At 34.2% G+C, this 26,162-nt stretch overlaps 1 protein-coding gene across 5 annotated transcripts in view; it reads left to right on the forward strand.

Annotated features, from left to right (window-relative positions):
* DCAF17 (DDB1 and CUL4 associated factor 17) overlaps positions 1–26,162 on the forward strand; it is a 57,804-nt gene that overhangs the window by 6,719 nt on the left and 24,923 nt on the right. For all 5 annotated transcript variants that reach the window (XM_072751918.1, XM_072751919.1, XM_025994057.2 and 2 more), the window contains 11 exons: positions 697–787; positions 4,274–4,410; positions 5,509–5,587; positions 6,702–6,791; positions 8,965–9,069; positions 9,368–9,473; positions 15,250–15,392; positions 19,036–19,145; positions 22,228–22,318; positions 23,030–23,113; positions 25,324–25,479. In XM_072751918.1, coding sequence (XP_072608019.1) covers positions 697–787; positions 4,274–4,410; positions 5,509–5,587; positions 6,702–6,791; positions 8,965–9,069; positions 9,368–9,473; positions 15,250–15,392; positions 19,036–19,145; positions 22,228–22,318; positions 23,030–23,113; positions 25,324–25,479 — 1,192 coding nt within the window. The remainder of the gene's footprint in view (positions 1–696; positions 788–4,273; positions 4,411–5,508; positions 5,588–6,701; positions 6,792–8,964; positions 9,070–9,367; positions 9,474–15,249; positions 15,393–19,035; positions 19,146–22,227; positions 22,319–23,029; positions 23,114–25,323; positions 25,480–26,162) is intronic.

Genomic DNA, 26,162 nt, shown 5'->3' on the forward strand with positions numbered 1-26,162 from the left:
TTCTTAAAATTTTAAAGTTCATCAGGTAAAAAAAAGGAAAACACCTATGATCATATCTCAGTAGTAATCAGGGAAGTAGAAATTAAAGGTAAGAGGCTATTTTTCACATAAAAAATGTAGTGTTCACTACTGGTAGAGATAAATACTTTTTCAACCTTTCTGAAAGAGAATGAGGAGAAAAAAAAAAACCCTAAAGGTATTTCATTTTTTACCCACTAATTTTCATCCTGAAATAAAGGGACTTTATCTAATTTTCACTTTACAATATTGGAATAATGGTTTATGGACTCCATGGAATTCAGCAGAAATATTCATAGTAAATATTCAAGGGTAGAGAAAGAATTCAATATAATCCAATTTTGGAAAATAATCTGCAGGAAAGTATATATATATATATATATATATATATATATATATATATAACAAAAAACTGGAGGAAATGAACCAAAATGTTAATAATGGTAATTTTTATAATCTTAGAGTATTATAATCTATTTTATTTTTCAGATTTTCAATGAATTTTATTGTGAATTCTGTGATCAGAAAAAAAAAAATGTTAACATTTAATTAAGGAAAGCAAAGTAGCAAGCTATATCTTGATATTCCAAATCTCTGAAAGAAAAAAGTCACTTGGCATTGAGCAAACACTGTCTCAGTTATCAAGAAGAATAATCACTCATTTTTCTTTTTTCCCAGTGTTGCATCAGAGCCAAGAAAACTTTATGAAATGCCAAAATGTTCCAAATCAGAAAAAATAGAGGATGCATTATTATGGGAATGCCCAGTGGTAAGATTTGTTTTTACAGTATTTGTTTCCAACACATTTTTAGCCTAAAAGAACTGATTATTGTTAATATATAAAAGAATAAAGCTTAAATATCATAGTGATCCTGACTTTTGAAATGAGTCAAGAATAAGTCAATCGGAGAAGGACAAACAGTGTATGTTCTCATTCATTTGGGGAATATAAATAATAGTGAAAGGGAATATAAAGGAAGGGAAAAGAAATGTTGGGAAATATCAGGAAGGGAGACAGAACATAAAGACTCCTAACTCCGGGAAACGAACTAGGGGTGGTGGAAGGAGAGGACGGCGGGTATTGGAGGGGAATGGGTGACGGGCACTGAGGTGGACACTTGACGGGATGAGCACTGGGTGTTTTTCTGTATGTTGGTAAATTGAACACCAATAAAAATTAATTAAAAAAAAATGAAATGAGTCAAGAAAAAAATTATATTCTTTGCTTATTTTTTCTCATGAAATAATTTCTATTTTAAAAAATTATACATCATTATAAGTGTATTTTAAAATTTGATGCCATTTGTAAATCTTGAAAACTAGAAAAAGTTATGAACTGGTTAAAAGTTTTATAAGCAATATAAGCTAGTTTAGAGTTATTCTCAACGTTTAAGAGATCATTCTACCGATTTAAGAGATCATTCTATCAAAATAAAATATTTATTTAGGGCAACAGTTATGTTACATGGTCTTTGAAAGTAGATTCCTCCATGAGTCTTGTTAGGAGAGTAATAAGTCAAAAATAAAAAATAAAATAATAAAAAGTAAAATAAAATAATGGGCTAACCTCATTCTAGCAGACAAACCAGCATTGCCCTGGTACGCATTTTTCAGAACACTGTCTTCATAAGATGATAACATCTTATAGTTGCTAGAGGATTTGAAAGAATTGAGTTGTAGACAAAATGAGTTTGGTATTCTGAGCTTAAAAGGTGAAACAAATTTATTTATAGAATTACTTCTCAGAGTCCTGAATAATATTTAGAATAATACTAATGTTCATGGTGATTGTCAAACCATTTTCCAAAACTCTTGATCATACAACTTCCTTTTTTGAAGTATATTTCTACATATTGGTTTTGTATGGGATTAGTGTTTTAAGAACAGCACGTAGGAAATACTGTAGCAAATTATTCGGGTCTTTAATCTTGCTGGTTGTTTTTTTAGAAGAAATAGAACTTACAATATGTGACCAAAAATACTGTTTAAAGGCTAAGAGGCTCTGCTTTGAATTTACTGTTAAAATTCTTTCTCTTGGGATCCCTGGGTGGTGCACCGGTTTGGCGCCTGCCTTTGGCCCGGGGAGCCATCCTGGAGACCCGGGATCGAGTCCCACGTCGGGCTCCCGGTGCATGGAGCCTGTTTCTCCCTCTGCCTGTGTCTTTGCCTCTCTCTCTCTCCCTGTGTGACTATCATAAATAAATAAAAATTTAAAAAAAAATTCTTTCTCTTTTTAAATACTGTTGTTTTTATATAAAATTATAGTTTTCCAGAACTGCTGCTTTCTTTTTCCCTAGACACTTACTCTTTTTAAAAAGAGACACCTTTTTAAAAATCAGAAAGCTTTAAATTTATATTTTTTTCCATAATTTCTTCTTGAAAGCTGAAAATAACTGTAAAGCCTTTTAACCTATTTTCATTTGTGGGGCAAGGAGGATGACAGATTTCTTAATTGAAAAAAATTTTGAAGATACCCGTGCAAAAACACCAGAAATTTAGAGCAATCCTTGCAAAAATAAAGCTTCTAGTAACCTAACTCCTATTCTCACTTCTCTTTAAACATTTTTCATTTGAAGTTAAGTAAGATTTTCCATTAAGAAAAACTAAGAAGCGTATCATATTGTTGTTGACATACTGATGTGAAACCATGTTTACGTCATCACTCTTCTTTCTTTCTTTCTTTTTTTTTTATCACTCTTTCTGAGACAATGTGTAAAATACAACTTTTGGTTTAGGAAAATAGTTCAGACCTACTACATATGCTATTTCAAATTCTTCTTTTTTAATAGGCAAGATATAAATAGTGTATTTTTTAAATTTAAAATCTCTAGGAGATGATACTTATATTAGACACCATACAATAAAAATATTTACATCATCACGTGATTTTAGTTTAAGACATCCAGTAGTTAATAAGTTTACACACACAACCAAGAAACAAACACAAAAACCTTGTTTCTTTCCCTAACATTTGAAAGGGAAGACAGATCTTTAAAAGCATGTGTAAAATAACTATGCCTTCATTCTTTTCTATTCATGTTTCAGTCTAAGTGAATACTACATTAATTTCAACTTTCCTATCCTTAACTTTCCTTTTAGAACTTTGTTCTTAAGGACTTCTGGATGGCTCAGTTAGTTGAGCATCTGATTCTTGGTTACAGCCCTTGGGGTTGTGAGATCAAGCCCCAAGTGCAGCTCTGCACTCAGTGATGGGTCAGCTTGGGATTCTCCCTCTGTCCCTCCCTGCTCTGCTCTCGCTCTCTCTCAAATAAATTTTTAAAAAGAGAGAACTCCCTTTTTATTTTACAAATCAAAGTAGAACTCCTTGTTTCTCTTTCTTTTCCTGCCTTAGACTTCCACCTTGTGGCAGCTGCTCAGTGGCAGGTATGCCCAAGGTAGTATTCCCTCCCTTTTTGGGGGGAGTAATTCATTGGCGACAGAGAATATCTTTATTTTTTTTTTTTGAGAATATCTTTAAAACCAGGCCCATTTTCTGTTTTTCTTTGGCTGCCTTGATTCTGCATTCTAGCTTTTCATTTGGAGTTACGGTAGAGCCACAATCATGAAATGATTTGTCATTTTGCCATTTTGACATCTATCAAAAGGGAAAAAAGCCTTGGAATAAAGAAGCAATAGGGAGAGGGGGGACCTGAGCTGAAATCAATAGTTGGACACTTAACCGACTGTGCCACCCTGGTGCCCCAAGAAACATCGATTCTAGCAGATGACTTATGCTGTTATACCTGGTTTTAAGAACTGTTATTATTATATTGTTGAATTTGTTGAATTATGTAATGATAATTAATTCACATTTGTTGAATTATTTAATGATAAATAATAAGTAATAAATTATTTCAGGTACTGTTTAAACATTTTATGTGAATAAACTCAATAAGTTAATGATGAAAATAATTTCCTACAGTCTCATCTTTCCTTGTCTTAATTCTCTTATCATTGTTGAATTTGTTGAATTATGTAATGATAATTAATTCACATTTGTTGAATTATTTAATGATAAATAATAAGTAATAAATTATTTCAGGTACTGTTTAAACATTTTATGTGAATAAACTCAATAAGTTAATGATGAAAATAATTTCCTACAGTCTCATCTTTCCTTGTCTTAATTCTCTTATTTGTGCATTCTTAATATTCTTATCTATTTCTTTAAAGTTTTAGCTATTTTCTTTGGACATAGATTTCTGCAGATTGTTCATGACTAACCAGTTTCATTTTTACACCTTCTATTTTTTAGGGGGAAATACTTCCCAATCCATCAGATTATAAATCTTCACTCATAGCACTGACTGCTCATAATTGGTTATTTCGCATATCAGCAACTACTGGAAAAGTCCTTGAGAAAATATATCTTGCTTCATATTGCAAATTCAGGTATTGTGACTTTATTACTCAAGATTTTATTAAAATATATAAAATATTTATTAAAATATATAAAATATATAAAATAAAATTTGAGACTTGTGGCCCAAGAAATTTCAAGCTTTTTTTTTTTAAGTTTCCCATTGTATATCTGAATCTCAATTTATAAACTCATTCTTTCTTTCCTCATGATTACATTTGAAAATCTGCGGACACAGACCCTTTATCATTTTTTTTTGTATCACTCATAAGTAACTAACCTATAATAGTTGACAAATATCTCTCCCCTCTTTTTTTAATTCCCGTCTGCAAATAGCATTTTATATGTAGGTTGCATTTTATGTTGGTTTTCCTGAAGGCTAGTCTGTTTCAGTTAAATCATTGCCTAGTGCAGTCTAAGAACTGTCTTTTGTTTGTTGTTTTTTTTTTTTTTTAATTTTTATTTATTTATGATAGTTACACAGAGAGAGAGAGAGAGGCAGAGACATAGGTAGAGGGAGAAGCAGGCTCCATGCACTGGGAGCCCGATGTGGGATTCGATCCCAGGTCTCCAAGATCGCGCCCTGGGCCAAAGGCAGGCGCCAAACCGCTGCGCCACCCAGGGATCCCTGTTTTTTTTTTTTTAAAGTAATCTCTACACCCGATATGGGGCTTGAACTCAAGACCCCAAGAACAAGAGTCATTTTCCTGACTGAGCTGAGTGTCCCTAAAAACTGTTATTTTAACTTAGTAGTTGTATGTGTTTTTATATGTATGAATATAAATATTTGGAGTGAATATATGCATATAGAATGTGAAAGTAACATTTTTAATGCTTTTTATGATATTAATGTCCATTTTAATGTAGGAATGGATTTTTTTTCTAAATTTTGAATAGTGTTTGATCAAACACAATTTTTATTCATTGACACTCTAGAAGGATTAAAACTATATTTTAGTAGAAATAGATCCATATAAGGATGTAAAGAGAATTTTTAAGTTGTTTCTTAAAAAAATTATTTTGCTTTTATAATTGAAACAACTAAAGAACTGTTTATGAAATATCTATTATATTTTGATTATAAGGAAACTGACTCAAATGCATAACCTTTCTCTTCATTCTTTTACAAGATACTTGAGCTGGGACACTCCTCAAGAAGTCATTGCAGTCAAGTCAGCTCAAAACAAAGGCTCAGTATTGGCCCGGCAGGTAGACATCTTTAAATATCAATAAATAAATCTTTAAACATCAATAAGGTGAGAAGTTTGTTTCCAGAGAAAATTGTCTGCAAATTTGTTAGGAAATAACCAATAATCTTGGTTTCTGAAGAATGGATAAAAGTTGCTTACCGTAAACTTAAGAAATACCCTTTAAACTACTCTGGAGAAGTACAGCAGATTATTTTACATTCCATAGTGGAAAGAAAGTGACAGAACCTTATTCTTCAAAGTAAGGGAGCTATCTGTTTCAAGCAGAGAAATCACTCAAACTTTAACTATTGGTAATTTTTTCTCATTTCTCATAGACATGACAGTGTAATTCTACTTTCAGATGATGTGACCATTATAATTATGTGTCTTTTGATTAGGCTCTTTATTATTAAATTCCAATTTATAATATTTATATTATATTAATATAACAAAAGTATGACAATATAATTGTGTATTATATATGTTAGAAATATATTAATTTATAACATTTTTAATACAGAAAATATGTTTTATTATGCAGTATATAAAATGTTTTTGTTGAACAGTATATAAAATTTGTTTTGTTGCTAAGAAATATTGATTGATGGGGTGCCTGGTTGGCTCAGTTGGTTGGGCATCTAGATACCTTTGGCTCAGGTCATAGACTCAGGATCCTGCGATTAGACCCTGCATTGGGCTCTCTGCTCAGCAAGGAGTCTACTTCTCCCTCTCCTTCCGTGTTCTCTTTCTCTCTCAAATGAATAAATAAAATCTTTTTAAAAATTCCTTTAAAAAAAGAGAAATGTTTACTGTTATGTTTATTTTTTTTTTTTTTAATTTTTTAAGTAGTCCGTATACCCAGTGTGGAGTCAGACTGAGCCACCCATGTGCCCTCATGTTCTATATTTACTGTTAGAGACTTTTGTGTGTATATACATGTGTGTTGAAGGGCTGAAGGTTTAGTGGACGTATTTTGACCATGTATGCTTTCTTGTTTGAGAAACTTTGCAATGTTCATAAATTGAAAACATCCACATAACTGTATTCTAGGACAGATGGATGTTTTCAACTCATGAAAACAGTGTTTCTGAAATTCTTTTGAGAACTGCCTATAATTTAACCTTTCCTTTCAGGCAGGCATTCAACAGCCTGTTTTGCTGTACCTTGCAGTGTTCCATGTTTTACCTTTTTCACTCATAGGGATTCTGGAGATCAATAAGAAGGTCAGAACTTCTTATTTAATTGCAATATTAATTTTTTGATAAAAGATGTAATATAGTTGTTTATTTATTAGATGTTTTGATTGCAAATATTCCCCTGGCTGTAAAAAGCTTTCTGATCTAGTTTGTTTCATATCAAAATACATGAGAATGTTTCATTTACGAAGAAAGCCTAATCATCCTTTCATCTTTCTGCATGTTTTTATGCCTTTCAAGTGGATAGTGTTGAATACCTTTGGTGTCATTAACAAACCTCTACTTTATAAAATTATGAAATGAGTAAGGTGGGTTTTTTTCAGAGGGATATTTCAAAGCTTGTTAAAATGACCATTAGGAAGATGAAAAGCTGCAACAAAAAGAATCATTTTAATTGCAAAGTATAGATCTAAAACTTGTTTTATGATACATAAACAAGACTTATAATTAAATATATGACTTTTCCAACTCATTCAGTTATAGGTTTTATTCTTGTCATTGTTCCTGATTCATGGTCTGTTATATGGGAGAGAAAAAAGGACATATTTCCTTTGAGTAAAAGAATCAATAGCCTTCTACTTTTCCATTAACAAATTGTTACTTAGTCTGGGTGGATAGTTATTTATTGGTGTTTTCTACTGGTTTTTAATTATGCACTTCCAAGTATTACTGAGGCCAGATCTTCAGGGTCCACTAATAGTCATTAGCAAATAAGATGAACATATTAAAAAATTTTGTATAAGTATAGTATACTAAACTACATAAAGGCCAATGAATAGTATCAGTTACTTATATACTGTTTTATGCCAGGCATTTTGAGTAGTTTATAACTTTGTAACATACGGTGGGTTCAGTTTGGAACTTAAGCAGCTACCCAAGTCCTACATAAATAGAGAAGCTGGAATTAGAACCTAGATTTGACTCCAAAGTATGAACCAATTTTAAAATAGAGTGGCAACTTTATTAGAGGACTCATTATTTGAAAATATGTTTGAATTACACAAGTCCTCCTTTTCAAAGTGGAAAACAAGGATCAGCAAATAAAAAATCATGAGCTAGTCACATCAAAGCAAAGCATAATTATCCTTGTAAGAGATGACAAAAAAACGCAACTTATGAATTTAATTATTTTCTTTGTGCGTGTGGATTAAGTAATTGTATATGCTTATTACAATCTAGAACAGGAATGAACACTTAGCTAAGTCATAAATTGTTTCTATTTATTCTTTGATAATAATTGGAGGGATTTGGTTTTGATTAGGGTTAGTTGGAATTGAAGCGTATGTTTCACCTACTATGTATAAAAGACTACCCAGGGGCCAGACTCAACATATACTTTAAGCTATTTATTGGGGTAGTAAATCTTCACTAATTTGTCTTGAGTAGGAACAGAAACAGATTTTCACTTAATTTCCACTTGTTCTTTCATTGCTATGAATATTTGTCTATGTTGGCTTTCGTTAAATATTAAATAGGCACAGAATCAAGTTTTTTTTTTTGGTGGTGTTTATCAGAGCTTTGTGGAGGATTATGACAGGATCCAGCGCATAGAACAAAAACAGAAAGGGAACAAAGAGCCAAAGCCACACTCAAGGTTAGCCAGGCTAAATGTCTCTATAAGTACTTGCTTGATCTTTAACACCTTTAATTTTTATATGACTAAAATATCAAGCAGTATTAGATATTTAAAGAACAAAATAATGATAAAATTCTGGAGTTGGCTATTTCTCATTAGAAGTACTTTCTTAGATCCAATCTTTTCACTTTTTAGCTAAAAACTAAGTTTCTTTATAAATAACATTTTAGCATGAAGAATAGGTCCCTAAATTCATTTACTCTACTACACACATCCTGCATAGTAGAATTAGATGGTCTCAGTGTATGCCTATGTCCATGAGGAATAGGACGTTATTAAAAGATATTGAAAAAACTGTAGAACGAATGGATGAACCAAATGAATGGTGCAGAATCATTTTGATGGTTAAGTGCTACACTCATTAGTGCTTCCTTTTGAGACTTTAGTGGCCTACAACCCTAATGACACTTTAACTTCAAGTCTCTAAATTATACTTAAATTATAATGGTAGGTAGCTGTGTTGTAGTGGTGACCTGAATATTAAGCAAATGCACAAACCACTGTGAACACTCAGAGGATTGGCCTTCTGGTCTTTTCTCAGGTGATATCTACCTTTCCCCTCAGATTTTCGGGAACGTTACAGATGCTACTTTGTCTCATGGAATACTGATTGTGATGTACAGCTCAGGACTGGTCAGACTCTATAGCTTCCAAGCCATCACTGAACAGGTAGAGAAGACTGAAATTTGCCATATTAGAATAACTCGAGGTTTGGACTGAGGTATGATTTTTTTTTTTTAATGAAATGCTTTTAGAGTAAGGCACCTGTGTAGATTTCAACTTGACAAAACTATACAAATGCGGAAAGACAGAGTAACCTTTAAAAGAGGGGAGGGAAGATAAACAGGCCCTTGAATAAATAAAGATATTTTCTCTGTCATATACATGTGAATTTGATTCTTTTCTCTCTTCAGACAGCAAATAAATAGGTGCTAAAGCCACCATTTTTGTTTTGTTTTGTTTTTAGTTCATGCAACAGAAACTTGACTTAGGGTGTGCATGCAGATGGGGTGGGACTGCTGGAACTGTAGGAGAGGCTCCTTTTGGCATTCCTTGTAATATTAAAATCACAGGTATGGCTACAATATATATAGCATTTTTTCACCTTAAAAAATAAGTGGTCATATAATTATTTATTATAATAATCCAGATGTTTCTCATAATTTAATGATAAACTCAATTCATTTTACTTCCATACAGCGTATTCCTTGTTACTGAATAGGTGTTAACAAAATCTATCAGTTATTCATTGAACTGGGGATACTGAGTCTGTTTGACTTTGAATTAGGGGAAAGTGAAACCCAACATCCCTGATAAGAAAGACACAGATTAAACTTATCATAGGAAATATCTTTTCAGATTCTCAAATATCAAAAAGTTACATAACAGGGTTTTTAAAAGTATAGAAGTATATAAAAATATGACAGGATACTCATTTATTGTTGGAATCCTTTGTGGAAGACAGTTTGTCGATACATATCAAAGTTTTCAGTGTATATACTCCTTGAACAATTCCACGTCTAGGAGTTTGTATCAGATATATTCACATGTGTACAAAATGACAAACATACAACATTATTTCTAATAGCAAATGTTTGGAAGTAATGTGTAGATTGGTAGGTGACACTAATATATCATTATTTGGCTGTATCATAAATTTAATTGTTAAAGATTTTTTTGCCTTGGTATAGAGCAATTCCCAGTGTATGTTATTAAGTGATAAGAAGGAGTGTAAAATTATATATAAAAAGCTTCATTTGCATAAAGAATTCATGTTCACATGTTAAAAGTGTACGTATAAGCATATACTTTTACATTTGCTTAGACTATATGGAAGTACACCCAAAAACCTGATAAACAGTAGTTACCTCAGAGGGATACAGGTGAAAGAAAGACTTAGTTTTCCTTATATATCTTATGATAATTTTTGAATGTGGTGCTCACGTTACTTAACCTTTGCCACAATGTAGTTCCTTGTTTATGCACATACACACGCAGCTCCTTGAAATTTCAAGAATTTGACTTACATACCATTTTATGGATGAATTCTAAAATTGTCAAACCAATTACTAGTTTGGACATATGGGTTGTTTTGATTTTCTGTAATTACGGGTAACATAAGAATACTCCTGTAGCTATCAGTGATTCCTGCCTGAATCACTTAGTTAAGGTGGGGGGCAGGGGGGAATGGCCACTTGAAAGGATTTTGACATTCCTTCTGCCTTTGCTAATGGACATTTTTCTATAAATAAAGACTTTCACTCATCACCCAGGGATGAACTATAATTTCTCCCAAAAAAAGTCAAAATAAATACTTATTCTTTCTCTTTAATTAACAATATTTAAATAAGGAGTTGGTTTAATAGTCACTTCCCATGGTGGCAAATATTTTAGAGGTCAGCACACATAGACTCATGGATTTTTATGTCACCAAAATTACATACAGTCATTATTCTTAATGATGTTCAAATTGCCCCAAATTTGGCCAATGAGAACTCCATTATGACATACCCATAATAGCTTTGGAGAATTTCTTTGTTTTCTGGAACAGTGATATATCCCAGGTATATCTTTTATTTTCCTTGTCCAATGATCTGACAAGGAGCCATTTTAGTAGAGAACACATCATCATTGACTGTGTTAGTTTCCTAGAGCTGCTGTAATACCACAGACTGGTAGCTTTAAACAACAGAAATTTAATCTCTTAATGTTTTGGAGGCTAAAAGTCTGAAATTAGGGTATTGGCAGAGACGATTTCCCTCTGAAGATTCTAGGAAAGAATCCTTCCTTGCCTCTTCTAGCTTCTGGTTATTGCTGACAATCCTTGGCATTTCTTGCTTTGTGGCAGCATAATTACCACTTTTTCCTGTCTTCACGTGGCCTTCTTTACTCTGTTGTCTTTGAATCTCTCTCTCTCCTTATAAGACCACTAGTATGGTCTTATCCAGTATGACCTTATCCAGTATGACTTCTGCAAAGACTTTGTTTCCAAATAAAGTAACATTCACAGATACTAGGGTTTAGGACTTTGATTTATCTTTTTGAGACAGTTCAAGGCCAAGATCTAGTTGTGTTCAGTGCAATTGGTTGTCTTTATTTTTTGGTGAACAGAGCTGGGAAATATATTAAAACAAAAATTCATTAGCTCATTCTCATACTTCCAATTTAATTGTTCTTCGATTCTATATTTGTATTTCTTTTGACTCCCACTGAACTTCTTGAATGCTAATAAAATGTTATCCTCTTATATATGTGATAATCTTAAAATAGCCATATCCGTGCTACCACTAAAAGCTGAAGTCTGGTACGAAGGTTTAGATATCTCTGAAGTTCCTTTTGTCCTTAGTGTACAGTCCTACAGAGTAATGTGTTCAAAAATTATTTTAAATTATTTTTCTATATGATTAGATTACCAGCTTTATGTAATTGGGTTCATTTGTTTTAGTTTGTTTTCAATTTTAGGTTTATTTTTCCCTTTTGACTTTATTCTTAAACTTGTAAAATGTGTGTATATTTCAAAGGTCAAAAGATATATAAAAAGGTCAAAAGATATATAAAAAGATATAGTCTGAGAAGTTTTGTGTCCATACATAGTCCTTTCATTCTGTTAATGCCCTCCCCCTATCCTAACCTGTTCATAAGTCTCCATTACTTTTAGTTTCTAGGTTAGCCCTCTGCTGTTTGTTTTTATAAAAATAAGCAAATGTATGTATGTATTCTTTAAATATTACCTTCTTTCTGGGGATTCCTGGGTGGCTCAGCAGTTTAGCGCCTGCCTTTGGCCCAGGACGAGATTCTGGAGTCCTGGGATCGAGTCCCACATCGGGCTCCCTGCATGGAGCCTGCTTCTCCCTCTGCCTGTGTCTCTGCGCCCCCCCCTTCTATGTCTATCATGAATAAATAAATAAAATCTTTAAAAATAAACAAACAAACAAATAAATAAATATTACCTTTTTCTTATACCAAATGCAGCCTATCGTACGCTCTGTACCTTGTATTTTCACTTAACATGTATCTAAATTTTTAAGCATTTATTTAATAGAAATACATAAGATTACTTATTTTTCTTATTGAGATAAAATTGATACATATAACATTAGATTAATTTCAGGTGTACAGCATAATAATTTGATTTAGCCCAGGACAAGTCCTTTCCCACTTGCTAGTAATTCTTCATAAATCAGGATAATGTCTAAGGCTAGACATTAGGAAAAGAGGGATTCTCGATGGTTTTATCCCTTAACCATATTTATTCCAGGAGCTACTTCTATAGCTGTAAAATTACAAGTAGAGGCTTTAGACAAGCATACAGTGGCTACTTAACCAGACCCAACATGCAGTCATCCACAGATTCAGAAGATGGTCCTCCAAAACCAACTGGTCCTTTATATCCTGACTGTAGCTTAGGAAGGCCCCCTGGCTCCAAGAAATAACAAGTGAGCTCTTGTGTTTGTTATAAATGGTTCCTGGATGCCTTTCTTCTGCATCCTGTTGTTTCTTATCTTTTTTGATAATAGACATTTTAACAGATGTGAAGCAATATCTCATTGTGGTTTTGATTTGTATTTGCCTGATACATTCCCTATATTTTGAAATTAAAGAAAAATAATGTCCTATTATAGCTGTTCTTTTATAAACCATACAACATTTTGGACAATTTATATTAAAACTCTGAAGTATCATTGCTTGACCTTTCACAGACTCAGAGCCTTATTAATAATAATTTTCTTTTTAGTGCCTCTCTTTCCACAGTCTAGCCTGTAGGAGCCTCTTTTGCTAGCTCTTATTCTTTTAACACTATACTGACATCCTTGTAAATATCCTTTATAGCAATAATTGGATGGTTCAGACTTCCTAAAATTTCTTCACTACAAGACATGAAATCAGCTACTCTCAGAATTTCTAGGACTCTTTAATTGAAAATAGTATTAGAGATCAAAATTTGGGCTTTTGAGGTTAGTGGGGACCCATCAGAATTGTGATGAACAGAGTCCTGCTGCTCTTTTGGGTCCATTTTTAGCAACTGCTGAGAAAAGTATTTCTTTTTAAACACATCATTTTTGGATTGACTTTTTCCCCTATTGTTATATCTATTTTTTATTCTCTATAACATATACCTACTTGAAATTTTAGCCCCAAATTCAAACTCTAATTATATTTTTTCTTTTTATAATTTTTTCTTCATTCATCATCATTTGATAGCTACCATATTATCACATAATGTTTGTACTTCTTTCATAATTTACTTACTGATATTTTTTGCCCAGTTTTCTATTGGGTTCATATTTTTCTCATTAAAAAGACTTCTTTATATAATAAGAGTATTACTCTTTTCCTAAAAGGTTTTTAAAAAGTACATTAAGTATAGATGTTACGTTTATCCTTGTCTCTTTCTCAGAACTGTCAGTTTGTGAAATCACTTTTCATTATTTTTCTCTTACATGTAGCACCAAGTAGTAAATTATCCTTGTGAAGAGGCCTAATAAAGTACATGCTTCTATATGTAACATGTGGCTCTTATGAATGGTCTTCCTAAGGCAAGCCCCTTTACTGACAATGATGGCCTCATAACCAAAAAGTGAACTCTTTTTTTTTTTTTTAAGATTTTATTTATTTATTCATGAGAGAGAGAGAGAGAGAGAGGCAGAGACACAGGCAGAGGAAAACCAGGCTCCATGCAGGAAGCCCAACGTGGAACTTGATCCCTTGTCTCCAGGATCATACCCAGGGCTGAAGGTGGCACTAAACCGCTAAGCCACCTGGGCTGCCCCAAAGAGTAAACTCTTAAGGTAGAAGGGTTAAAAAAAAGAGTCATAGATTAACCACCTGCCAAAACGGACTATGTGGTGTTTCCCATGGGCTGCCCAAAAGATATCTTGGTGTTCTAAGATATCTTAGAACTTAGGACTATGTGGTGTGTACCTTCCACTTACACATTTCCCTAAGAGTAAATCTGTTTTGCTCTACTTAAAATTAGTTGCCATGGAAGAGAAGAACTAAGAGGCACCAACAGACATTTCTTTTATGGTATATGACTAGATGCACCTAAACTAGTTGGGACGCCTGGGTGACTCAGTGGTTGAGCATCTGTCTTTGGCTTGGGGTGTGGTCCTGGGATCAAGTCCTACATCGGGCTCCCTGCAGGGAGCCTGCTTCCCCCTCTGCCTATGTCTCTGCCTCTCTCTGTGTGTCTCTCATGAATAAATAAAATCTTAATTAAGAAAACAGTAGTTAACTTGTCTAAAGATGATATTTATAGTAGTGGCTAACCTTGAATAAATTTCCACTGTAACAGGACCTATCCTAAGTAGTTACATTCATTATGATTAATATCACTTCTACCCTGGAAATGTTAAGACTGCTCTCATAAAGTTTGCTAAGTATAACCTGTTAGTCTGGAATATGGAAGATTGCTTCCTCACACCTGAAGGAATTATTAGACTTAGTTACCTTTTAGGATTGTTATGAGTGTTGGAAATAGCATCTAACCCAGAGTCTGAGACATACATGCCTAGTAAATGGCAGCAGCTTTTATTAGGTGTACTTTGTACACCCATCGTAAACACCTTCAGCCCATTTTTTCTCTCCACTCAGCTGCAGGTCACACATACCCTGGAAACAGATGTCTATAATGTTGACCTCATAGCATAATTGTTGCCTACTAGTCTTCTCTTTTCTTATCAATCAGCCTCTTTCCTGATTATATTTTATTTCTTGAGCATAGTAATTCTTCATTAATGGAAATTCATAAATGGTACATGCAAAGAAGGGTTAAATCAGTTTATGAATGAATATTCCAAGGCTACCAGAACAGAGAAACTAATAAATTCCTTTTGCCTGTCTCTACAGACACACCACCACTGCTCTTTGAAGTGTCCTCTCTGGAGAATGCTTTTCAGATTGGAGGCCATCCTTGGCACTACATCATCACACCTAATAAGAAGAAACAGAAAGGAGTTTTCCATATTTGTGCCCTAAAAGATAATTCCTTGGTAAATCATGAGTGATAGACTTCTTAGTAGTAAATTTGTATCAGAAATTCTTTATTTATTTTCCTAAGAATTTCTTTTTATTTGTTTGTATTAATAATTCATAAGCAGTGTTAGGTACAGAAGAATACAAAGCATATAACAAACACTTATGTGTACTATCAAGAATTTAAAAGCATTAAGATTTGAAAATTCTTAGAAACCAAAGATTTCTCATGAGCTCTCTGCAAAGCATCTTTGAAGCTCCATAGTGGGAATTATTGATGGAATATGTTCAGGCTGCCTCTGAAATTGCTGGTGCAATATGTAGTTAGTTTTGTTTTTTCATGGTTTGCTGCTATTAGCTTTCTAGAGCAGAACCAGGTAGAACTCTTGATCACAATGTAAGGCTTGAAACACCTTGAGTTTTCAAGAACACTGTTAAGTTACTTATGGCAGAATAGGAAGAAATGCTGCATGGTAAGACAATAGAAATTTCTACCCCTTGAATTAATTTTTCTTTATTTTCTTTTTGAAAATATTTTAGGCATGATTTATCATTTAATTTAATTTAATTTAATTTAATTTAATTTAATTTAATTTATTGAGAGCCTAATGTGTGCCAGGCATGGCAGCTGGGGACACATTCCCTTCCCTCAAGTTGAAAGTACACAAGTAGATAAATAAGATGCAGTCTCTTAAGTATAGTGATTAAGAGACGTGCAAAAGAGTGAGTGCACAGGGAGTGGTGGAGGAGTTCTTCCCTGTCTGTTTTGTACTGCTGAGTTAGTGTAGTTTATTTCTGGAGCCTATATATTTGATATATCAAATAATCTGACTTTTCCTGAAGCAGACTCAGCTCATTTCACACCCATCTCTTCCAGAATCATGCTCAGTCATTGTTGGACTCGGTGACTTTTAGTTACAGGCCACCTTTCACCACGCTGAAGATCAATACGGTCTTGGGTCTGGTTATCTGTTTCCATTGATTTTGCTACCAGGGAACACTGTGTATAGTGTCTTCTAGTTTTCTTTTGTGGGGACGTTGTTCTCTTTCATTTTTTCATTTATCTATCACATGTGGCAGCTCCTGTTTGGCCCAGCCCAATGACATCGTCTTTTACAGTGGCCTCTCTAGGGGCTGTTTCTGTCATGACAAGTCTGTGATTTATCACCTCACAGCCACTGAACATGCTTCAGCCACCAGGATGCGTCGCATCTCTCTTTTATTTAACTTTTATATAAGAACTGGTAATACATATTAGTGCATGTGTGTATAAAATGGCCTCCAACATCTGTATCTAGAATGCCTGTCAAGTACACTCCTTCCGTAATAACTGATTATAGCATCTAGTCAAATCTACATTTCAACATATTCATAAATTGCCAAATCCAGAGGAAGTTTTCAGTCCTTTCGCCAGATAGTTTTTTGCTGTAATGACATTAACTTAAGGATGCATATGCCCATGGCTTACCTGCCTGTCAGAAGAGTAAATAACCCAAACACATGCAGCCAAACTGAAGAATTCAGAAAATGTTTCATAGCTTTCTATTAAACTGAGCTTTAAAATCTAGCATTCTGGGATGCCAGGGTGGCTCAGTGGTTGAGCGTCTGCCTTTGGCTTTGGGCGTGATCCTGGAGTCCTGGGATTTAGTCCCACATCGGGCTCCCTGCATGGAACCTGCTTCTCCCTCCATCTATGTCTTTGCCTTTCTCTCTCTCATGAATAAATAAATAAAATCTTTTAAATAAATAAATAAATAAATAAATAAATAAATAAATAAATAAAATCTAGCATTCAAGCACATAAAAACTGCAGAAGCTGGCAATAATGCTGCCTTATATTTAACACAAAGATAATATTTCTTTTGCATGTTATAGTAATTATCATAAAGAGAATTGTCTAAATAAAGATATGTGTGGTATGCACATGTTTTATATTTTAAACAAAGGGGCATTTGGAGCTAATGCCATCTTGGACACGTTAATTTCAGTGGTTGCAACCAAAGTGCCTAATTAAATTGATTCCCTTATATGTATAATGTAATAATACTGCCATTCCTTTTAAAAATTATTAGAATACTTACAAAATTCCTGAAAAATTTAAAACATTTACTAATACAGAAAATGTGTTAAATTCCTTTTTTTTTTTTTGAAAAAAAAAAAGCATGGCATACAAAGCACTTATGACATAGTACCCCACCTACTTCTCTAGTCGTTATATTTCTTTTGTAGGAGCCAAAATTAAATTTTTTATTCATATATATGCATATACATGCTATATGGATTAACATTGTGGTGTTTTGGGTTTTGCCATCTCTTCTTTTTAGCCATTTTGTGCTCATCCCTTGAGGCTTGTGTAAGCTCTGTTTTTACTTCATGGAATTCTGCTCACCTGGGTTGAATGCTTGATAATATCCTATGCATGGCTTGATTACTTTGTTTTTTTTTTTTATTTATTATTATTTATTTATGATAGTCACAGAGAGAGAGAGAGGCAGAGACACAGGCAGAGGGAGAAGCAGGCTCCACGCACCGGGAGCCCAATGTGGGACTCGATCCCGGGTCTCCAGGATCGCGCCCTGGGCCAAAGGCAGGCGCCGAACCGCTGCGCCACCCAGGGATCCCCCGATTACTTTGTTTTCTACACTTATTTCTGTTTATGTTTCTGCTTCCCTTCCTGATTATGAGCTTTTTGATGGCAGGGGTTATGTTTAGTTCATATAAGGTACAAATACCTAGTTTGATATTTAAAACATAGTGTTCTGTCAGTATATGCTAATGAAATTGGTAAGTTAATGTTTTTAAAACTTTCCCAAGTATCTAGTAAGAAAGGTGGTATCCCTGCATTTTACATTGTAGAAATTAAAGAAATTTAATGAAATGAATGTATCTATGTTGGTAGTAGTTCCCAGTGCTCCTGTGTATAAGGTAAAATATTTATGTACATATGCAACCCTATATCACGGAGCTATCTTTTTCTTTATTTTAATGTCTAAATGTCCTACGATTAAATAAATCTCTACTTGCCTAAAAGGCTAAGCATTATTAGACCATTTCTTCATTATTAGAGGTTAATGTCTGACTTCTCCAAGGAGATTATATGACCTGTTCTGAGATTTTAGATTGGGTTGCATGTTTTTCTTTGTGCGTTATAAACACTCCTTTTGACAGTTTACTGGGGATAGGCAAGGGAGGCAGAAGTTATAGGGAACTGTGTGTGCATGATTATACAGAGTTATATCATGGAACAAGTCCTTGGACCTCAGAATCAGAGCAGCTGTTTAGCACGTGTAAAACATTGAGGAAATGATTCATCCTCGTATATCAGTTTCCTCATCAAAGTGAGGATAATAATATATGCTTTGAGTGTTGTTAAATGAAATGACTCTAAAATATCTACTGCAGTGCCTGACACAAATTGGATACTTGAAATATAATAACTGTTAAGTTACTATTCCTGAGATAAATTGTATGGTACAGAGTAAATGTTCTGGATTTCTCAAGTATGAGTGTCCTAATTCAATTCTTTTACGTATTCCAGTTCAACTGTTGATATTTTTTCTTCCTTGTACCTTTGATTTACTGATCTATCACTGATGTTAAATTTGAAACTTATTTTATTTTCCCTTGTTCTTTATTTTCAATATTTTTTCCCAACTTCAGGCAAAAAATGGGATCCAAGAAATGGAATGTTGTTCTCTCGAATCTGACTGGATCTATTTTCATCCTGATGCTTCTGGTAGAATAATACATGTTGGCCCAAATCAGGTCAAGTGAGTATTTTTATTAGTTACTTTAAAGTGAAAAGTAGCTTTTTGGAAGCATTTATTGACATATTTATTTTTGCCAGCTAACTGTTGACTCAGTTGTAGAAATAATTAGCTTGTTATAGTTGGTTCCTTAGAGACTGGCATCTAGAAAACTTGACTTGATTTCTTTCAGCCTCATCAATATTCTTTGTAGGTATTACTCTTTGTTGATATTACATTTAAATAAATTATTTGATGAATGACATATGGGTAAAAGGAGATTCAGATTGGCTTGTCCTCATCATGTTTTAATTCTGCAGGATTAATGAGAGATGATTTGTCTTTGTTCTGAAAGACAGCTTCAGTGCTAAAGTTATTTTGCTTTGTTGACCTACATCTACCATCAGGTTGACCTTTCCTTCCCTGAAACACTCTTCATATAGCTTCCCTGACACCTCAGTTCTGAATATTTTCCTCCCTCTTTGATGTGTCTTTCTTAGTATGCTTTCATGTTCTTTCTCTTCTACCCACACTTTAATTATTGGATGTCCTCAGGATTTAGACCCTACTTTCTTCTCACTCTTCATTCCCTTTCTGCATGATTCTATTTATTCCCTTGGCTTCAAAAATCATGTATACTCCAAAACTCCAAAATTTATGTCCTATCCCAAACCTCATCTAAGCTCATGCCAGAAATCTGGAATTCAAAAGGGAACACTTTTTGTCTTTCATCAGTACATATATTCATGTGAATTTTCTCTCTCTTTCTCTCTCTCTCAGACACACCCCACCCATATATCCCGTGAGTCCTTTTTTTTGTGTTGTTTTTGTTGTTACTAAATATTTCTTTTTTTTTTTTTAATTTTATTTATTTATGATAGTCACACAGAGAGAGAGAGAGAGGCAGAGACACAGGCAGAGGGAGAAGCAGGCTCCATGCACCGGGAGCCCGACGTGGGATTCGATCCTGGGTCTCCAGGATCGCGCCCTGGGCCAAAGACAGGCGCCAAACCGCTGCGCCACCCAGGGATCCCTGCTACTAAATATTTCTTAAATCTGCCTCTTTCTTCCCTTGGCCACTGTCACCATGTTGGGCAGATCATTGTCATCACTAGACTGGACTATAGTAATAGCCTATTTACAGGACTTCCAAGAATCCAATTTTGTACTCCTTAAGCCTGTTTTCTTCTCCGCAAGGAGAGTGATTTTTTAGAACCATTAACAAACACAAAACCTAACCAAGTGGATTCTGTTTTAACCTTTTTATGGCTTCTTGTTCATGAGATAAAGACCAACATATACTTATCATGGTCTGAAAGACCCTCCTCCCACTCAGTTTTTACTTCAGTCATGCTGTCTTTTCAGACAGCCAGGGACCTGCTTCCTCTGAAGTGTGTTTCTGCTCTCTGTTCCCTTGCCTAATTTCTATTCATATTTCATCCCCAGCTTAAATATCCCATTTTCATAGAGTCCTTCCCTGATACTCCTTGTTAGATTAGCTCTCGCATCATATCTTCATTGCACCCACTGTGTGATCTTCCTCTAACACAGCAATTTTAATTAAATATTTGTTTGATTGTCTGTTTAAATATCTAGCTTTGGAGTCATCAGCTCCATAATGACAGGGAAAGAATCTGTTTTGCTGATACCTATAACCCAGTACTGAGCATAGTGCTTATAGCACAGAGTAGGTGCAAGTCTTAAAGACTATAGTTCACTGTGGTTCAGCTTTAGTAAACCTTTTAATGTTTGTTGCTATCCACTTTTTTTTTCTTTCTTTTTTTATTTTTTTAAGAGCAAGAGAGAGGGAGAGGGAGTTGAGGGGCAGAGGGAGATTGAGAATCGTAAGTAGGCTCCACTCCCAGTGCAGAGCCTGACCTGGGACTTGATCACACAATCCTGAGATTATGACCCCAGCTGAAATCAAACATTGGACACTTAACTGATTGAGCCACCCAGGCGCCCCATTACCCACCTTTTAATAGTAGTTTGAGCTTATGAAAATAAGGTCCACAAAGAGTGTGTGCCCTTTTGCCAGGTTCTAGAAGATAGGCACTTTTAAGTATTGGCACTAATTAAGATAACAAATTGAGTAATTTAAAATATAATCTGATTTCTTTTTTTTTTTTTTAAGATTTTGTTTATTTATTCATGAGAGACACAGAGAGAAAGGCAGGGACAAAGGGAGAGGGAGAAGTAGGCTCCTTGCAGGGAGCCCGATATGGGACTTGATCCCCAGACCCTGGCATCACACCCTGAGCCAAAGGCAGACGCTCAACCGCTGAGCCACCCAGGCATCCCTAATCTGATTTCCTTTTCTCTGGCAAACTCTAAGGCTTCTGGCTCTCCCTGGCCACAGTAGCTGCTTCTCCCTGCCCTTCTCTGCCTGCATTGAGCTTTGAAAACTTTAAGCTTTGAGAACATTGGGCTTTTGACGCTTGTTAATGCTGTGAACAGATTTGCATGGGCGGTGAGCAAATTTTCTTTTTTTTTTTTTTTTGCTTAATAAGCTTGATCCATGAGACCATTTGCACTCAGAAAACCCAAATCTTTAAATATAATCCTAGATAAAAGTTATTAAGTAAATTGTAGTTTTTAAATATTAAATTAAATATTACTCTTTCGTGAAAACTCTTAGTTCAGGTTTAGTTGCTAATCCAGTCTGCCTTATAGTTAACTCTGAGTGTTGTTCATTGATATCTCATTCTATCTTCAGAAGTAAAAAAATGCCAATATCTACTATAATGCCATGTTAAAGCAGATATGTTAAAGACCTGTTGCAGGATGACAGTTAAAGTTCTTTAGAGTAACTTTCATTCAGCCAGTTTGGAAGATGGCTTAAGCCTGAGGAAGCTGCTTCATTATCTGCTTCAGGAGTACCTGTTGTCACAGGTTTTTCTGTTTAACAAAATATCTGAATTTGAAGGAGTTTGTGGACACTAAAGTGATCAGACATTAATATTTCAAACTCAACAGGAGGAGAGGAGAACTAACTCAGTGTTGTTCCTGTAATTTTCATTTGTTGAGTTTCATTTCAGTATTTCAACTTTGGCACTTTGATGATGTGTTGGGTCTCAGGTTCTTAGAATGTTTTTTCCTTTTTCAGAGTTTTAAAGCTAAATGAAGTAGAAAATAATAGTGCCCAGCATCAGATCTCTGAAGATTTTGTCATTTTGGCCAACAGGGAGAAGAATAAAGTAAGCCAGGAATACTTTAAATTTCTTTGTATCACTGTCTATTTGAGAATATAGTGTACAAATGTGTTTGTCTTTTAGTGTGGCTGAAAAGAACAGCACAATAAAAGCCTGGGTTTTTTTTGTCTACATAGGTAGCTGATCTTAGCCAGCCCCATGCACAATTGAGATTTGAAAAGAGTTGATTATATTGAGCTTATTTTGAGCTTACATTTTGCTAATTTCTGTTTCCTTTCTGGGTTTCTATTGATGAATTTTTGACCTTTGGGTTTAGTTAATTGTGCACACTTAGAGTAGGTTGGGGTAGATATGAATCTTTAAAGATCACATACCATGCTTTAACTCTAGATAGTTCTTTTCCTTTAGTGTGCAAATTAAGAACATGAAGAAAATTATGCAGAGAGAAATTTCCAAAAGCAGATCCACTGGAGTATTGCTGTACTTATACTATAGCAAAAATCAGAAGGGCGAGTGAAGTAACAAATCTGTAACATTTGTATTTATTGTTTGCCTATTTTGGTATTTTATCCATAAATTTATTATAGTGAAGTATTTTTACTAATTGGTGGATCAGAAATCTGATTCAGATTTTTCTCAGTAGAGGAAAGAATTGTAGATGTTAGATAAGGATTGGTTATTTAATGAAATTTAGTACAGTTTTGCTATTTATTGCACATAATAGGACTCATCTTTTTATTTCTTTCCATATGATAGAATGAAAATTTACCCACTGTTACAGCTTCTGGACGGGTGGTGAAAAGAACTTTTAACCTTCTGGATGATGACCCAGAACAAGAGGTATTATTTTAACCAGAGATAACAAGCCAAACTAGTGTATACTAGCCCTGTGATTTTTAAATTATGCTTTCCAGACTCTGGGGTAGAGGTTGGGGGTGAGTAGTTCCATGCAAACTTCATTGGTAGGATTGTGCATGGTATTTCAACTAGTCTATCCCCATCATCCTCTTTTTTTTTTTTAAAGATTCTTTTTTTTTTTTTTTTAAGATTCTATTTATTTCCTTGAGAGAGAGAGAGCCAGTGAGAGAGAGAGCACAAGAGGGACAGAGGGAGAGGGAGAAGCATGCTCCCCAATGAACAGGGATCCTAATATGGGACTCTATCCCAGGAATCCAGGATCACGACCTGATCCGAAGATGGATACTTAACCAGCTGCCATCCTCTCTTCTCATACTGGAATTATTCATAAGATTTGGTTTGCAGAAAGATTCATAGGAGTGAAATAATTAGAAAACAACTAACTTATTGTTTTGTTTTGTTAATGAGCACACTTTCTAGGGAAATTTCTTAATAGAAAATATTTGAATTATATCTTGATGACCTTATGGCTTTTGCTTTATTTTTTACTTCTGAGACGTGGGTATGTTTGTTAATCATTGTGAGCTAGGGAAGAAGGGTGTGAGGGTGTGATAAATTAGTTCAGCCTCTGGCCTGAACTTGACATCTCCAGTCACTGAGCTGATACACTTTTATCCTTTTCTTTTAAAGAGGCATTGAAAGTTCTTATGAAATGAACTGACACGGGTCATGCTTCAAATACATAACTGTTGCATGAATACTAAATCTGTTTAGACCAGATAACTGGGTTGATTGTGTGATCATTTCTAGGTAGAAACATTAGAGTGGCCTTCTAAGGATGGTTTTTAAAAATATTTTTAAAAGGTTGGAGGTGACCTTTTTGTCACCTTTTGACCAGTATGTGGCTAATCTCAAAAAGAAATAGAAATAGGTGTATATTTATTTTGTAAGATATATTTTATAAAAAATATATATAGTTTTATATAAAATCATATATAAAGTAAATACATGTATATTAATTTTTTGAATCATAGAAATCTATTGAGAACAAAGCAGAAAGCTCCTGTATATAAAACTATATTTGAGAAAGACAAACTAAAATTACCAAAACGTAGCAAAAATAATTTACAAGGAGAAGATGGTAGCAAAGAGAGAGATATTCTGGATCAAGAGATTAGAAAACAAAGACTTTTAGCCTGTAAAGGAGAAGCTGAAAACTAAAATCAGTGACACCCAGGCAAGAAGGCTACTCTTTGAAGTTTGACCAAGGTAATATTAAGGCAAAAGTAAATAAAGAGGAACCACATATAATAAATCTCTGTAAATTTTTATGTCATGGGTAGTAAAAGCAGAAAATATAAATAGATTAAAAAGCAGTTTGACCAAATGTGAGTGAATGATTAATATATGGTGATTCAAAGAAACTTGCTATGCCTGCCAAAATGTTCCTTCCTGTGGTCCATCCCTGGATGGCTGGCAAGGATCTGCTTCCCCTGTGAGGCTGTTGGGAGTCCCAGGTTTACTTCCTTAAACAGAGTTTGAGGTTAGAGTTTTCTCTCTTAAGTCTTTACCACCATTAATCATTTCCAGCTAACTACTCTCATCCCAGTCCTATTCCCATGGGTTGGATTTCAGTTCCTAATTAATATTCTTCTGCAAGTACAAACAGCCTTTTTTGCTTTCTTTAGAGAACCAAAACATTAAAAAAAATGGCAAATAGAGTCATAAATAGTATGTGATAAGCTATCAGTTCTTCTTAAAATGGCTTGTGTTTCTCTGGGTAAGACCATTCTGACAAAGTGGGTAGTTTTTAGATTTCAGAACTGAACTTCATATATTTAGTCCTATCTGGGAACCAGTGAACATACATATCAGAGGCAGCAATTGAATACCTCTTTTGAATTTGGAGAAGTTCTAGTTTGCTGTCATAATAGAAAATTTTAGCAGTACTTTGGCTGAGATCTACATAGACTTGGTTCTGTTAGAATCTGTAGGATACTGCTTAAGGTCTTCAAATCTTGGGACTTTAGTAGGCAGAAATTAGAGACACATTTCTACCTATGCTCTCACCCATTCATTCTTTCTTTGTTTTTAAAATAAGTAATAGAATAGTTAAACTACAAATAGAAATAACCCTAACTAGATAACTGGATTTTGTCCCTCTTCTCTGCCTTATCCATCGATTCCCTGAGACTTTTAAAATTGTGGACTATGAAGATGAGCTGGACTTGCTTTCTGTGGTAGCTGTTACTCAAATAGATGCTGAAGGAAAAGCTCACCTGGATTTCCACTGTAATGAATATGGAACTTTACTTAAAAGCATTCCACTAGTGGAGTCATGGGATGTGGTGAGTAGAATGTAATACAAAGTTGTAAGAATTTTCTTACTAAGTGACATTTGTTGAAATAGGTGTTACTGTGTTCATGTCAGTCCAGGGTTATTTATACCCGGAACCACATGAAAGAGGATATCATCCTGCACGACAAAATGAGTACTTCTTAAGCCTTCCTTCCCTAGGAACTAGAGGATGCCTCCTTTCTAGAGGACTTAAAGATAAAGTTTTATGTTTTATTCTGAGACATATTATTTCCTTACCATAGTCTTTGTTTTTGTTTTTTTTCTGTAAGTTTGGTAACATTTTTAAAAATGGAAGTATGCTGTATTAAATCCCCCCCAATATTTAATAGAGTTGATATCTAAGCATGTAGGGTTTCCAGGCACTCTTGGAAATATTTGTCTACTTATTAAATTATTATAGAATATAAAAACTATAAGGAAGAGTAGCCATTATTTTATCCAATCTTTTGTTTTTTGAGTGGAGTACCTGAGAGGTTTAGCAACTTGCCCACTGTCACACAGTGAAATAGCAGTATAGGCAATAGAATCTGGGTGTTCGGACTTCTTCAACGAGGGCTGTTTTCATTTTCAACATTTTGTGTAATACTTTTCTTATAAGTAATCTGCATATTCATAAATAATGAAAATAAATTATTTCAAGCAATTTTTTGCTTCCAAGTATATATTTGAAGA

Source organism: Vulpes vulpes, chromosome 3, assembly GCF_048418805.1.
Source record: "Vulpes vulpes isolate BD-2025 chromosome 3, VulVul3, whole genome shotgun sequence".
In the NCBI taxonomy this organism is placed as follows: domain Eukaryota; kingdom Metazoa; phylum Chordata; class Mammalia; order Carnivora; family Canidae; genus Vulpes; species Vulpes vulpes.